Here is a 16,451-nt window from a genome sequence, read left to right on the forward strand (position 1 = left end):
GTAGTTGTGTTTTTGTGGGTTGCAGGTGGACCTTGGTGTGCCCAAGATGGTGCGTGGCATTATTACCCAGGGTGCAAGAGGGCTGGAGGGCAGCACCAGCGCTGAAAACAGAGCATTTGTCAGAAAGTACAAACTGGCGCACAGCTTGACCGGCAAAGACTGGAGCTACATCACCGACAGCAAGACTGGATTTGCGAAGGTAGTGGAGGACAATCATACTCATAATCTCTGTCTGTTCGACTCATGTACTCTCCATCCTCTGATTGCCATTGTCAGTTCTCCCTCATTTGTTGTTTATTTATAGCTGTCTCTTAGTCCCTCTTCGTTCTCTCGTTGTCTCCTTCCCTTTCTCTCTCTTCCTTCCCCTTCTCCCTCTCTCTCTTTCTCTCTCTCATTCTTGTAATTTTTAGCAAAAAAGCCATTTTATTACAGCCTCAGGTCTGATAATTCAATTTAATCACCTCACTCCTCATTCTCCCTGCTTCTGTCTTTGCCTCTGTAAGTCCTATGTACCCTCCCTCTCCACTTCTCTCCGTCTCTCATCCTCTTGTTCACTCATCCTCTATTTGTCTCTCCTGGGTGTTAATTAAAAATGTCTTTCCTGCATCACCACTCAACACTGCTGGCAGTCTAACGCACTATGAGACAGGGCATTTTAAACTTTGTTCTCCTTTCTGAGGCTGTGTCTTAAAACGCTTTAATAGTACTACTGAGTGCCTGGATTTTCTCCTGATGCTAAAATCCTGTTCCCTCTCATCTGCCTGTCTTTTTAAATGAGTATCCTGGGAAATTCATCATACGTTTTTAAAATTCCAGAAATGGGGAAGACAGAAGATACAGTTCAATTAATGAAACCAATAGTACAACTTTCACAGCCCACATTTTCGAGAGGGTTGTTGCGGTCTAGTCAGATTTAAGCCTGTAATAAATCTTGTGTTTTTGCCAGAGGCTGCTGCTGCCTCAAAGATTATTTGAAAATCAAAGGTAACATGCTCTCTGTTGTTATTTTTATGACGCATGTCATACCTGGGAGGGAAACAATGCTGATGAGTTGTGTTATATGGGTTCAGACAGGCTTACTCTTTTCCTGTTGTTTTTCACAGAGACTTGAGTGGAATGGGAGGGAATGGGGAAATTACAAAATTTTACTGGCTCTCCTGCTTTTACAGGTTTCTCCATTGTTTGAGAAAACTCACCCTCGATGTTAACTTTCCAACTAAATGGTTGTAACAATTGATTCATTGTGATATATGGTGTGTAACATAAGAAGAGGCTTATCACTGACTGTTAAAACTCCTACCTTAGAAAGAAGCTGTGTTCCAGCGTAGGAGGCAACAGAACTTTGCCATAGGTGGATTTTTCCATTAAGTGCATGAATAAACCCAAACCAGGAGTCTTAAATTTGCAGTGAAAATGCTCATTTTACAGGAGGGGAACACTTTTGCTCTGGGCTTTTGCAGTGTTGAACATTGGAAAACACTCTAATGACATCTTCATGTCTTTCCCCAGATTTTTGAGGGTAACAGCCACTATGATACTCCAGAGGTGCGGAGGTTTGATGAGATAGTGGCCCAGCACATCAGAGTGTTTCCGGAGAGGTGGTCGCCCGCTGGGATTGGCATGAGGATGGAGATCCTCGGCTGTGACCTGCCCGGTAAGAATGTATACATTCATATTTATGATAGCAGAAGGCTGCGTGCACCTCCAGACGATGACATGCACATGAAGCACACACAATACCATGGACTCATGAACTATGAGTTTGCACACACTTAAAATCAAGATAAATGTACAAATTCACTGCACCGGTGCCTTTCTTTGGTAATGAAACACATTAGACAATGCTCTAAAATCTCCAATTAAGACAAACTATCCACCAGCTGTGATCAAGAGCAATCTTACATAGTAAATCTTCATGAAATCATACAGTTTTATGATACTTATGCACATCTGTACTGCATATTTCATGATCTATGAACATAATTGCAAACAAACATTAGTGACTTCAGTATTCTGTGCACATCATGCCATTAATCTCTTTGTCATCTCTATATGTTTATCTGCCATTGTGCATGGCTTTGGATCTCTGTCTTTGTATGTATGTATACATGTGTGTATGTATGTGTGTATTGTTGCTGATGTGCCCTCTGTACATAAAATAGTGGTAGAAGTTAATCATCTTGCTCCATAGGAGATTTTTCAACATGTCTGGACAAGGATTAACGTGTCTAGGTCATGGGACTTTTACTAATAGTGGCCAGCTGCGTGCTTTATTGTGTGCACAGGCTGCTATGTTAGTAACATGTTGCTAGTGTGTTGTGAAGGATTAGTTCCAGCACATGGTCCACTGAAGTTTGGTATTCGTGATCAATCCCTGATCATTGGGGTTAAAGATTAAGAAAACATCAGTTTTCCTTTTCCAGTGGAGCATTTGATCTATTTTTCTGGTTAAGGATTACTGTCAACAGTTGTTAATAAAGAGTGGTGATTTAGCGTGCAGTGTGTGTAGGGTGAGGAATGCAGACCATTACTCTATATGTTGCTTTACCGAGCTGTGCAAGCATGATTTATTATAATACTAGTGCGGTATGGATCTTGTTAGTGGTGGCATTTTTTTCTCAGCTACAAAATAACTTTAGAAATGAAGCAGGCCATTGTGTAAGTCTGGTCACATTTAATACTTAACTTTGGCAATAATAATGTGCTGCATAAATTCAATTGCAAGGGAAGTAAAAACAATAGATGCCTTGTCACTAATGTTTTAATATTTTTCTTAATACCTTTTGCTGCATTATATAATAATCAGAGCTGAAATGCAGTCATCCTATAGTCACCATAATTAGAAATAAAATAACTGTGCTTATGTTTTCCTTACTAGAATCTGCACTTATTTGAAAATGGCCTCTTTACAAATGCTTTTTTTATGGCCATCCTCCTCTCCTCTCGCCTTCATGTGCCATCAGATCTCACTGCTTTAGTCAGGTTGTGTTATGTGACAGGTGAAGACAAGTACAGGAAATGACACGTACCTGTTCCCAGTGGACATGAAGAGGGCTGTTGGCTACAACTGATGGCTCCAATTCTGTATTTCTGAACTCATGTGCATGTGAGTGTGTGTGAGGCAGAGAGAGAGGGAGTCCAAAGGGAACAATATATCCCAGATGTGTCAGGCCTAACCAGGAGGCTGGTGATGATGGGGATGGAAGGGGCAGCCTCCACTGTTATACAGTTTTTAACCAGTTAGCACAGACAGATGTGACAGAAAATTCAGACAGAACACATGATTTAACATCATTAAAAAGTTTTTTAAAATGAGGTATAGCACAGTTTACCTTGGATATAGATCAAACCTTAATGAATAGCTGGGTTCTCTGATTGTTTTTCTGAACACAGTGGTTTATTTAATACAACCATCAGCTAGAAAGGAGTGGTAGTGAGTGGAAAACTGAAAATTACATTTTTATCTATTAAGGTTTTGTGTTAAATAAAGGCTTTCCCTCAGTAAAAGGAGTACAACACTATAGTATTGTATATGCAGCTTAGACCATTAAACTCTGTCTACATCTATTTAACGGTTTTCCCATTTCTCAATTTTGTGGTTCCAAACGTGATTTAATTTAACTACTCCCCTACTTAACAGAATCTTTAATGAAAGGGTAAAATATTTTCCGGGTGGAAACTTCTTTTTCTCATTTCAGGTGACTGGCAGAGTGCAGAACATTTAGAACGCACTATTAAATGACAGTAAAACACAAACCTTGACATAAACCATGTGACTAATATGTCCAATCACAGTGACCGCAACCTTTGCGTCTGCACTGGCGCTGTTTCCACACAGAGGGTTTGTGATTGCACCTAATAACATTATGCACGTCATATCTGCAGCCATCATCCCCGCGATCGCAGTGAAGATCAACATCTCGACGAGTGCAGTTTCACTGATTGTCTGCTGGTCTGGCTGTGTGCGTCTGCATGCCAGATGTTTGCCCTCTGGCTGTAATCCATGCATTAGACATCATAACAGTTCATTCCCACCTCACGCGAACACCGCAGTGATTGCTCCTGCTACTATCTGAAACACAACACACAACCACACACCAAGATAATTCCACATCTTAGTGGCTTAGAGCAAGTGAATTTGGTTAAATTTGTCTGGTTTTTAATTGTCTCCACACCAAGTGATGTGAGGATAATAATCCTGAAAAACACATCATCTCCCCAGTCATTTTACTAGAGCTATAAATGGAAAACAACAGAAAAGCACATCTGAGTGCGGAAAGAAATACACTTTGTTTTTCTTCTTGCTTCTTGTGTGTGTGTGCGTGTGCAAGTGTGTGTTTGCTCAAGCAGTTGTGTTGCAAAGGAAGATAAAATATTCAACAGTGCATCAGCTTCAGTCCACTGAACACAGCTGTTTACACATAAGTCACAACCACACAAAATGCACACACTCAACTCTAAATTCACACACACAGACACACACACACAGCTACAGATTTGGAATAAATCTGGTGATTTGCAGTAATACTTCTCATTCCTCTAGACAGGCATCCTCCAAAATGCTTCAAACCCAGATTTTTCTTTTCCCCAAGCTTGACATCCATGAGGCAACCCGTAATAAAAGGCTGCCCCCACTTGCTTTTTAAATTTGAACTGTTGGAGTTCCCTTTTATGGAGGAGGCTGTAGCTGTGCACTAAAATTTCCAGGCTCCTGACTTTTTAGAGCCATGTTTCGACCTTTGTCGGGCAGGCATCCATGTGAGCAAAACAGACTGTATACACAGACAACACATGGCGGCTCCACCTACAGTTAGTTCCCTTTTCCCACTACTTCAGCATCAAGCCTCAGCCGCACCTCTTTCAGCACTGTTTAGGAAATAAAGCGTGAAATAGTAAATTTTTGAATGACTTGGAAGAGACATTGTGGGTGTAAGGCAACCACATGTTCACTGACATCATTACAAACACACATGTCCACCTTTTCCAGTGAAAGCAGCAGTCAGAGCAGCTCTGCTTATATTCAGTAATTGGTTTCAGACCTCTGCTCTCACTTTCTTTCTTTGTGGACTGAATATGGACCTTCACCAGTGAATACCAAGGTCAAGCTTGGGCCCCTGATTCTTATTTATCATATCATTATTGCATTCTAAAAAAATAAGCTCATGTCCATGTTAAATTCCTCCCAGATGTTGATATAAATAAGAATCTTTTCAGCTTTCCAAACTGCTGACCTACTCCAAAAAAGTGCATACATGCTTTACATGTAAGTAGGTTGTGTGGCTTCAGATAACCTTGTTGGCATGTAGAGACCAAGACAATTTAATAATGTCAGTTACAAATCTTGTAGCCTCCAAACATCGGCTTTGACAAACTCACAGAGAAATTGCTTTTCCATCACTGGCCCTGTATTGTGTTCATATTTCCAGATGAAGCGCACTGACCTGTCCTCAGGGCTCTAAAACAATTTCCTCACATGAGAGAGACAATCTCAGCACCCAATTACAATAAAGAAATCCAAAATTACAGATCCACAGTTCTTAGGGGGCACACAGTAATGTAGTTTAGCATCTCATTATTGTGCCAAACCTTCGGTGCAAACACAGAAACAAAAGCCTGAATATTATTGCCGAACTCGTTCTAATCATTCACGCTAGCTGTGAAGGCAACATGTAATTTAGGTCTTGTAACCCCAGCTATTGGATGTGAACTGAGAGCTTACAAGCTGCCAGTTTTGTTCATGTTTTAAATAACTGAGCTATCAGAACATCTGCTATGCTCTCATCGCTTTCACTCCACACCTAGTTGTTGGCAGGCAGGCACATACGTACATGCACACACGCGCCACCTGTTTGGCATAAAGAGGAGGGATTGTTCTTATTTGTCTAAATACATGCTTAGTTTCTCATCTCCATTGAAAACTACAATGTTTTGGGTGTGGTACTTGAAGAAAATAACAGAGAGACAATGACAAACACACACACACACACAGAGCTTTGTGTCCAGAGCCTCAGAGTGGCTAATAACAGCTTTGTCTTTCGTTCATCTGCTGCTGCTGTTCTTGGGATCATGGAAATCTTAGACACTGCCAAACAGATTCTGACAGAAATTATGCGTCTTACCTCTGTGTTCCAACAAAATCACAATAATAAACCCAATAGGGACACTATGATTGGTAGACTACACCGTCCGTGACTGATGGTTTGCTTCTGTTGCCTTTTACTGAAAAATCTGGATGGTGAAGTTGGGGCAGTGATAGCGTACAGGTTGGCCCTATGACTGCCAGACCCAGGGAAATACCTCGACAGCGACTGTGTAGGAGTCTTTGAACAAAACTGACAGTTCCCTGCCTGAAAAAAAGACATGGTTCTGTGTGACAAATCCCAGCGCAAATGTAGGTTTTTATGAATGTGAAGGTTGTTGGCAAAGCGCACCACATCAAATTTCCATGTAGGAAGCCTGAATCAAAGTTAAAGTAACAGTATGTTTGGGATTTATGCTGTAATATGTAGCAGTGAATGATGACCAAAAACTTGTCTGTCATTCACATGGGAGTGAAGATGAACGCAGAACGCATGCAAACACACACACAGTGCATAGTTACAGTGGCACCCTGAAGCAAATGCTATTGTTGTTGTAGAAGGATCTAGAGGTGTTCTGCTGTTCCAGGTGTGTGTGTGTGTGTGTGTGTGTGTGTGTGTGTGTGTGTGTGTGTGTGTGTGTGTGCATGTTCGTGTGCACGAGCGTCAAGTCCAGCATTGCTGATCACTTTCACATGTGAGCTGAGGCTCCGGTCCAAACACTTTCATGTGATCGGTGGGATGTGTACTTGGTTACACCCACTCATCTCCCTCCTCTGCTCCTCCTTCACATGTCTTTTCTCTCTCCTCGTCTCACCGCAGAGATTTAAGTGATGTGATTATAAAAGCACTACACTGGCCAATAACAATCAGCAGTATGGAGATTGTTTAACCCTATAATACCTGCTGTGACGTCTGCATCTCCTTTTAGAGCTGGAAGCAGCAATAGAGCACTTTAAGTCATACATCATACAATCATACAACATCATACAAAATGTGGTCACGTCACATCCTGCATTAAAGAGAGCAACATGCAAATGTTGCCTTATACTTAAAGGATATAAACACATATGTTGCATCAGGTCCTAATGAGTTAAAACATTGTGAATGCATTGATTATATTCTTTAGAAGTATAGTGTAAATAAGGAGCATTGGACAATATGCATGTTGAGACAGCAGCGAGCCGTCGATCACAAAGTATTCCTGCCCTAAAACATCCTGCATTATCCACTATTTTACTCAAAATAATATAAATTCAACACCATGTTGTATTCAAAAAGTCTTGAAAGTGGCAGTTGAGACCAGAAGCCCATTTTGAAAATCTTTACTGAGGTAACAGACCGAGTGAGAAGTAGGGTCACTTCTGTTTGATTAGACTTCTTTTGGCACCCAGAGGAGTCGCAATGCAAGTCGATTGCAGGTTTAAGGTACTTCTGTGGTGACTTCACTTTTCAGATCCAGATGCTACATCCATCTTTCATATACAATGTTTACAATATTTCACTGTAAATCCACAAAACCTAACAAATATTTTTAATCAGGAATATTAACAGTATTTAAAGGGCAAATATGGGTAGACATATTATTAAATATCAGTCACTGTTTGACTTCTTGAATTTTTCATCCGGTCACTTTATAGGAAAAGCAGAAATACAAAATATTGTCGGTGAGAGAGGCTGAGGGTGCAAATGTTTGTAGCTTCTGCAGTGTTTATTCCGTCTCCTGCCAACGCTTCTGTAACATTCCCCCACCATCACCACCACACCCACACAGACCAACACTCCTTCTCTCCACGGTCCTCACCTTCCCCTCTCCCCCGATGTCCTTGTACTCATGGATTCTTTCCTTTGTCTCCTTCTCATGCTCGATTGTTTCTACAGACTGATCTTTCACTTGTCCATCTCAGCCATTTCAACTCAGAGCAAAATAAACCTGCTTCCTAATTTTCTTTTTACAGTTCATGAACACTATTATTACCTTCAGCAAACCACTAAATGTTTTATGACTCTCTAATTAAGCCGAAGTAAAATCAGGCATGGTACAATTTAAACACACAGAGCTTGAAAACCAGTATCTAATTTTAAGATTTTGGTTCCTGAAGGGATAACTGTTCTGACTTTTTACAGGACACTGACAATACGTTCCTAAATGTCTGACAATACAATTCACCAGGGTGTTGGAGTGACAAGAAAATCAATTGTCCACCACTGCAGAGATGTTCAGTGCCTGCAGCAGAGCTCCTGCCCCGGGCTTATGTTCTAACCAAGACAAAAGGCCACATCTACAGGTTACAAAGATGCCTCTGTGTTAAATGTGTAAAAACCAAGCATGCACCCAAAGAACTTAAAGAGTAATGTTATACTTTTGGGTTTTTTACCTTTTATTGTCTTATATAGCTGCTTTTTGTATATGTAGAAGGTCCACAAACTTACAAAGCCCAAAGTCCACACTAAGGGAAGTTAAGGACTTAAGGCTGTTTACATCACCATAGAACACATTTGTATGATTCCTGTCCAACAGCTAGTTTGTCCCATGCTCAAACAAGAATTGAACAGCTTCTCCGCAGTCTTCCAATATATCCTCACTAGACTTACTTCTACATCTGGCTATACTCACAGTTCTAGAGTCACAGTGTGTAACCACTGTCACCTCCATTCATGTTACTTTTGTGAGGCCAGTCGACTAATCAAAGCACATACTGCCCTTTGAAATAGGGCTGAAACAGACAAGAGGGCGTGAATAGGTGCTGTAGCGATGTATAGTTTGAAAAAAAAAAACAAACGTGTTTTTAAGTATTAAGGCGTGCAAGCATTGTAGTAGCAGAACCAAAGATAAAATTCTAAATCTGTAAGTGTGCATAATTTGAACTCTTAAAAACTATTTTGAACCATATACAACAAACCGCCTTTTACTTTGGGATAGCTAAGTTTATCTTTTCCTTCCCCTCCTTTGAGATATTACACATGGAAACACTTAAGATTGGGCCCAGGTTCATTGTGGGTGCCTGTGTGTTTATGTGCGTCTGTGTGCAGAAAAGCTTGTGTTTTCCCATTATAAATATTTAGGTTCTGCTCACCACGCCTTTTCAGTGTTTCCCACATATGCCTGCCTTTCATCTTTTTTCCTCTGTTTCCCCATCCACCCATGCTTTGAAAGTAAAACAAGAACTAATCACTTACATGTAAGTGTGAAAACGTGATTGGTGATTTAAATTCCGCTGGACAGTCCATGAGTTAAAATTCAAAGCACAGAGTAAGAATTCTAAGTTTTTTGGACCAACACTAGCAAATAAGTGTCTTTGTTATTACCATTGTTTGTGATGTATGTGATGTTTGTAACCACAGTCTTAAATAGAACCATGTATTCAGTGATGTTAACTGGTATAAAACACAACATGTAAATTTTTATTCCGTGACCCAAAATTTACATGCAGTCTGTCAGTGTCTTGTGCCTGCAATTTAACTTGGCCAAAAAGCAGTGACTGAGCTTTGGAAGTAGTTAAACCCATATCCTTGTTAACATATTAATGCATGGCGAGCCAGAAAGCTGTCTTTCTCTTCTTCACAGATCTTAATGGCATACTTAGCTTAATGCTTTTTGCCACACTTAAACTCATTTCCTTTGTAGCTGACTTTGGTTCACTGATGTTGTTAGCCATTCATTGCCAGCAGCTTCTTTTTATCATCTCAGTTGTTGTCGTACTTAGCTTGACACTTAAGGCTACAATTACAGTCACATACCTCGTGGTGCTTTGTTGCACAATGGGCTAATGAGCAATTCACTGTCAGTAGTTTCCTCACATAAAGAGCATCCTCGCTTCTGGTGTCTTGATTGTGCAGCTCTTGGCTCTGCCTTTTAGCCACACTTTAAGACCTATTATTGGTGTTTTTTTAACCACAGACATGTGCAAAGTTTTGCTGGGTTGCAGAAACTCTCCTTCCCCATCTACTAAACATAAAAAAAAACTTATGGTCCAGTGTAGCACTTACCATAAAAATAGATATTATTGGTAGCTTGCTGTACAATGAGCTAATTAGGCATTTAGTCTGGAAGTAATTCCTTGCTATAAAGAACTCGTTTTCCCAACCACTCATCTGCAGTAGAGGGAGTCATAATTAGTGCAGCACTTTCAGCTACATACAAATCAAACCTGCAGTTTTCTTTTTTAAGAATAGTTGTCTGATTTGCCATTCAGATCACTGGCATGATTTTTTTTTTATCCAAAAAACACTCAAAATCACTTCTCATTTGATGTCATACTTTAACAGTTAGAAGGAGTAAAACTTTGCTTATCAAAGTTTCCTGTCAATAAGAAGTCATTTTCTGCTCCACTCATTTCTACTGCTACAGTTGCAGCAGTGCATAAAGCCATGTTGTTTTTAATGTTTCCCAGGTTTACGCTGAAATCATTTGCACCAAATGTATGTTGCTAACCACTACTGTACAGAGCAACAGTTGTCAAGGAGCTTTCAAGTTAATAGAATAACAGGATAGCAAGATGTATTTGTAAGTGGAAACTCTATTTACTCTGAGTAGATACCTATGGCAGACAGGTTGGCCAATTTGCTGTAGCTAGTGTAAGTAGTAAGCTATTACAGGAGGTCTGTTGTACAGAGGGGCATGGCTTTCAGGCTGTCAGTCAATCACAGAGTCATTAAGTAAAGGAAATCCCTCCTGCACACACACACACACACGCACCATCTCACCAATAATTGACTAGCGACAACATTCTCTCTCTTTCCCAGACACACACACACACTCGCATACTGTGTCAGTAGTAATTATTTAGGCTGACAGAGGTAGATTTATACCCAGAGCTCTTTCCATAATTGAACAGTTTTCGTCTCTCTGTTTCCGCTTCGCCCTGCTCAGTCAGCAGCTTTACAATGAGCCCTTGGGCCTATGACACCTTGTGTTTCTCCGTTTGAGGAGTGTGTGTGTGTGTGTGTGTGTGTGTGTGTGTGTGTGTAAAAGATGAAGTCGGAGAGTCATGGCAGGTTGCTGCAACTCAGTGGTCTTCAGGATGACCCATCTGCAAAATATAGATGTAAGGATTGTTTTTTTCCCTTAACATCTTTGTCTGAAGCTTCACCTGTTAAAAACATGACTGAGTTATCTTTCCACGGGTGACTCAACACTCGTTGGCTTGCATTTTCCTTTCAGTCCATGTCTGTGTGTGCAGATAAATGCCAGGTTTGAAAGCATACAGCAGACTGCTCTATTCATGCTGTAATAGGTATGTGTTGGTCTAGACAGTCACATTGCTCCTCATATTGAGGACAAAAAAATACATGGGCATGTTTCTGAAAGGCTGGGCTTTTGCACCTTTTACAGGATGTAGCAGCTAGTTACAGATTAGCCTGCAGCACCGTGTCAAAGTCATTATTCCTCGACGGTGTGTCGAGCATAGTGAATGGACATGGCACAGGATTTCCGAAGAATTTAGAACTTCCCACTGCATTTATGCAACATCAATGCAAAACACTTGCAAAAAAACATCTTCAAAGTCCTGCAGCAGCTACTTCAACTACAACTCTTTCAATGATAAATTGTAAAGGTGTAGGTGATGGAGAGTCTTCTCGTACAGCCTCTCCTCATTTGTGCATTGTGGAAACATCAAAAGCATGAATTGGGTTGAATTCATCTTAGCAAGCATAAGAAAAACTAGATGCAACAGCAGCTTTAGCTAACACAACACATATGAAATAAATGATAATTAATGGAACTTATGTAAATGTTTTTACTGACCTTTACAGAAGCTACAGTAGAGACCCTGATGGATAGGAACAGGATGTGGATGAAAGATGATGAAGAGGATGTGGAATGGAGGAAGCAGAGGAGAGGCAAGGAGAGACAGAGCAAAATTGGATTAGACAGGTGGAGGGGAGATGGAGATGGAAATAGGAGGCTGACAGGAGCTGTGTGTGGTCACTAATTAGGAAAATGGTGGGGCGAGGAGGAAGGGGTCGTGTTTCCTTCTTTATGTTGCTCTCTCTCATCTCTATTCCCCCCTCTCTTCCTCCATATGGGGGGCTAATTACAGCGGTAAAGGGCACCAAATTAAAACAGCTTAATGTCAGCAGCTGGGAGCTGCTTATCCAATGTTAATATCTGATTCTGTGTGTGTGTGTGTGTGTTGAAACAGCAATATGAGTGTTTGGGCTTACATAACAATCCTGTGGACTTGCACCATGAGCTGACTGTGTAAACAACTCAATAAAGTTATGCACATGCGCAACACACATTAGATGAATGGATGAACCAAGACTCTGCAGTGAAGTCAGAGCTATTCGCAAATGCTAGAAAAGGTTAGCAGTTCACGATAAACAAGACACACAGAGAGTGGGACATCACCATGTGAGTCATGGAAACATCTCCGCCGCTACACAAGCAGTAAATCAACAGTAGTCTCGGATTCACTGAGCTGGTGGTTAGAATATGCATAAAATAACACTCGACAGAGTTATGGCACAGAGAGAGGCGCTGAAAGGTTGAGAAGAAAGCGAGAGATCTTTGGAAAGAGCAAAAAGAAGAGACATAATCTTACCAAAGAGAAAGAAAGAGCTGCGGGTAGACAAAAGCAAAGGGGCGAGTGGAAATCAAAATATACCTCAGGGAGAGATGACAGAAAGAGAGCGAGAGAAAGAGTTATGAAGAAGAAAATTGCGGTTGTGGTAAAACAGAAACAACACTAGATAGGATTTCACTTCTATGCTGGAGAGGCAGAGGGAGACTTTATGTGTGCGAGAGGGAGAGCATGTGTGTTTATGTGTGCGTAGCTTTTTTTGTGGTGTTGATGGTGGCTTTGCAAAGCAGAGCTGAATCTGGTCAGATTTATTGAGACAAATGACAGAGAGAGGGAAGATAGAGGGGAGGGAGGGGAGAGAGCAGAAGGAAGGAAAAAAGTCCATGAAACGAAGAAGAGGGAGAAAAAAGTTGCTTCTGAGAGCAATTTGGTGAGAGGTTTGCGGTGTCAGACTTGTGCCATGCAAGCCAAACACTCTTCTGTTCCCTTACGTCAACATATAGACACACACATACTGTCATCAGTGTGTGTGATATAGAGGGAGACAGTGAGCTGCTAAAGCATTCAGGGCCATTTAAGGAATCTTAACCAGCAGTAGAAAAGTTCTTATTAAGACCAGAAGGTCTTGGGGTTACACTGACATACCCCGATGCTGACGTGTTTGTGTGTGTGCCTCTGTTTGATCTATCATACAATGGTTGCATGCTGCTGTGCTCCAAGGTCAGTTTGGGTGCAGCATCTATCATCGTGGCATTGTGTATCTGTGTGTGTGTGTGTGTGTGTGTGTGTGTGCCCCAGCCTGCAGTAGATAAACTGAGCAGTGTGGCACAGTCGTCAGCTGAGTGCCAGCTCACTGCCTCAGCTCACTCCGTCACTGCCTGGATCATGACAAACATCAGCTCTTATACACAGTCCTGGAAAACAACAGTGTACAAACATCGTTAGTTACCATAATGTCTAAATCTTGGCATTGCTCAAACATCACAGCTGCGCTGTTAAAATATTACTATTTACCATTGAGCAGTGAGGCGGATGTAGAACAAAGTGTGAATATTTAAAAGGGAGAGCACAAATCTGGTTAGTCCAGTGTTGTTCTTACTCATTAGACAGTTTGAGTGTGTTTAAGATTAACTCCTGCCAGTGTTTGTGTAGAACATAAATTGTGAGTTGTTCTATTCTATTCTATTCTGTTCTATTCTAGTCTATTCTATTCTATTCTATTCTGCTCTGTTCTCTTCTGCAGTGCTATTTTCTATTTTATTCTGTTCTATTGAACAGTATGCTACTCTATTCTGTTCTATTCTATTCTATGCTATTCTATGCTATTCTACAGTCTTCTATTCTGTTCTATTCTAATGTTCTCTACTGTTCTATCTTATTCTATTCTATTATATTGTACAGTGCTCTATTCTATAGTGTTCTATTCTGTTGTATTCTATCTTATTCTATTATATTCTATATCGTTCTGTTCTGTTCTATTCTGTTCTATTCTACAGTGTTCTATTCTGATTTATTCTATTCTATTCTACAGTGTTCTATTCTATTCTGCAGTGTTCTATTCTGTTCTGTTCTATTCTACAGTGTTCTATTCTATTCTATTCTATTCTGCAGTGTTCTGTTCTGTTCTATTCTATTCTGCAGTATTCTATTCTATTCTATTCTATTCTGCAATGTTCTGTTCTGTTCTATTCTATAGTGTCCTATTCTATTCTGCAGTGTTCTATTCTATTCTGCAGTGTTCTATTCTATTCTGCAGTGTTCTATTCTATTCTATTCTGCAGTGTTCTATTCTATTCTATTCTATTCTACTCTACTCTAACCTGTAATGATATTTTTGCTGTTGACAGAAACCACCACTGTACCTGACACAGCCACCCCGACCTCGCCCAGGGTGGAACAGACAACTCCAGCAATGAGACCTGGTAAAAACACATAACACACACCTACACACACCTACACACACACACACACACACACACACACACACACACACACACACACACACACACACACACACACACACACGTCAAAGCGCTCTCACACATCGTATCTCCACTCTCACATATGCAGATTTCATGCAAGCGCACACACACATCTATTTCTGCCTGTCTCTCATCCACACACACTTACGCTCACACTGCCGCTCTTAAGGTCAAACTCATGATGTCATTGTGCACCACGGGGCCTCTGGGCTTTGAAGTCTGTTAGAGTCAAGAGTCCCACAGGAAGCTCTGTTTGAGTGAAAATAAGCTCTCACAGCCAGAGGATCTCGCCTCTTCATACGCACACACAGACACACATATTGGGAATATGATTTCGCAGCTATAGGTCGGTGACTGCCAGGCAAGTAGCCTCACAGGAGTTTATATACGTTGATGTTATTTAAGCAGGTCCTACTCTCTTACTCTTGTTGCTGCATGACTGAATGCAGCCATTTAGACAAATTGCAGCTTGTTTTATCATTTTATTTCCAGTTTTTGTATGGTTTTGCTCTTTGTCTTTCATGTGTCTCATTAAGCCTTGTATCACTCACCCATTAGTTTGCGGCTTTCTTTCTGTCCATTTTATGCCCGTTTGATTTTCTATGTTTGCAGCGACTCTCTTATCTCTGCAGTCTCCTGCACTTCTTCTTTCTGTCTTCGCATTATCGCTCTCTTATTCTTTTACGCTCTAATATTCGTATTCATTTTGATTGTTTGAGATGTCACATTACATTAATACTATTGCCAAAACATCTAAACACAATGGGAGTATCTCTCACAGCACTTTCAAAATAGAGAGAAGCCAGCCATTATGGCATCAAGTCTCATAAAGGGAAACTGAGAAGAAAGAAGTTTAAATTTGACACAATGCTAAAAGCTCTCTGAAAGTAGAAAATAAACAAAAAGAGAAGATGAGCCAGTAATCAGTAGTGCTTTATATAAAAGAAGAAAATGTTCTGTGTTCATAATCTGTCTTTCTTTATCAATTTGCAGCTACGACTCCGTCCCTGTCGGCTGTGTGTGACTTTGAGCAGAGTTTGTGCGGCTGGTCGGCTGATCCTCAGTCAGGTGTGAGCTGGTCGCTGCACACAGCCAGCAGCAGTTCAACCGGACACGGCACACATGGAACAAGACAGGACCTGGCACTGGGATCAGACAGTGAGTACCTTTAGAGATGCTCATTTATACAATATAAAACAATGGAAACGCAGTCTGCAATGTTGCTTACTGTAGGAGCTCATAATTCAAGAAAAACTCTCTCGGTTTTATTCAAATTCTTAGCTGCACATAAATTCAGGAGCTATTATACAGTGAACCAGCAATAATCACTATCACACCAGGAGCTCATGCTGCGTATCGACCAAAAGTATAAAGAAGAGGAAAGAGAAAAGAGCAAGGAGGAGACCAAGGCAGTGAAAATGAGCCAGGAACTAAACGTTTTGGAATATTTCAATTTGATATGCGATGTTTTAAGCTTCACATCATGACGGCCTTTGACAGGGAAGTTCTTAGTGGCTTTAAGCTTTTTTTTCTTTGCTTGTTTTTTGGTATTTTTTCATTCACTGAGGGTGTAGGCTAGCTGAGAACTGAACCGGGAACTCACTGCTTTAAGGCATTTGCAACCATGTATTATCTTACCTTAGTCACTCCGTTATCAGATTGGCCCATTTTCCATTATTTTTTACTCACCAGGAACATACTGTATCTCCTCTGTGAGACCAAGCAGATTACACAACATGTCAAAATAAAAAACCCTCCTCTGACTTAAAGTGGGCTTGAATAAGCTCAGTAATATTGCTAAGCTACAAACAACCCGTAATGCAACCCGCTCTCTGCACTTACAGGTTCACTCTGTACTATAGGAG

General features: G+C 40.8%; 1 protein-coding gene across 1 annotated transcript in view; it reads left to right on the plus strand.

Moving 5' to 3' along the window:
- Positions 1–16,451, plus strand: part of LOC111575676 (neuropilin-2-like) — a 117,758-nt gene that overhangs the window by 74,415 nt on the left and 26,892 nt on the right. The window contains exons 10-13 of the mRNA XM_055014953.1: positions 26–199; positions 1,510–1,654; positions 14,452–14,526; positions 15,580–15,744. Coding sequence (XP_054870928.1) covers positions 26–199; positions 1,510–1,654; positions 14,452–14,526; positions 15,580–15,744 — 559 coding nt within the window. The remainder of the gene's footprint in view (positions 1–25; positions 200–1,509; positions 1,655–14,451; positions 14,527–15,579; positions 15,745–16,451) is intronic.

Source organism: Amphiprion ocellaris, chromosome 11 (genome assembly GCF_022539595.1).
Source record: "Amphiprion ocellaris isolate individual 3 ecotype Okinawa chromosome 11, ASM2253959v1, whole genome shotgun sequence".
NCBI lineage: Eukaryota > Metazoa > Chordata > Actinopteri > Pomacentridae > Amphiprion > Amphiprion ocellaris.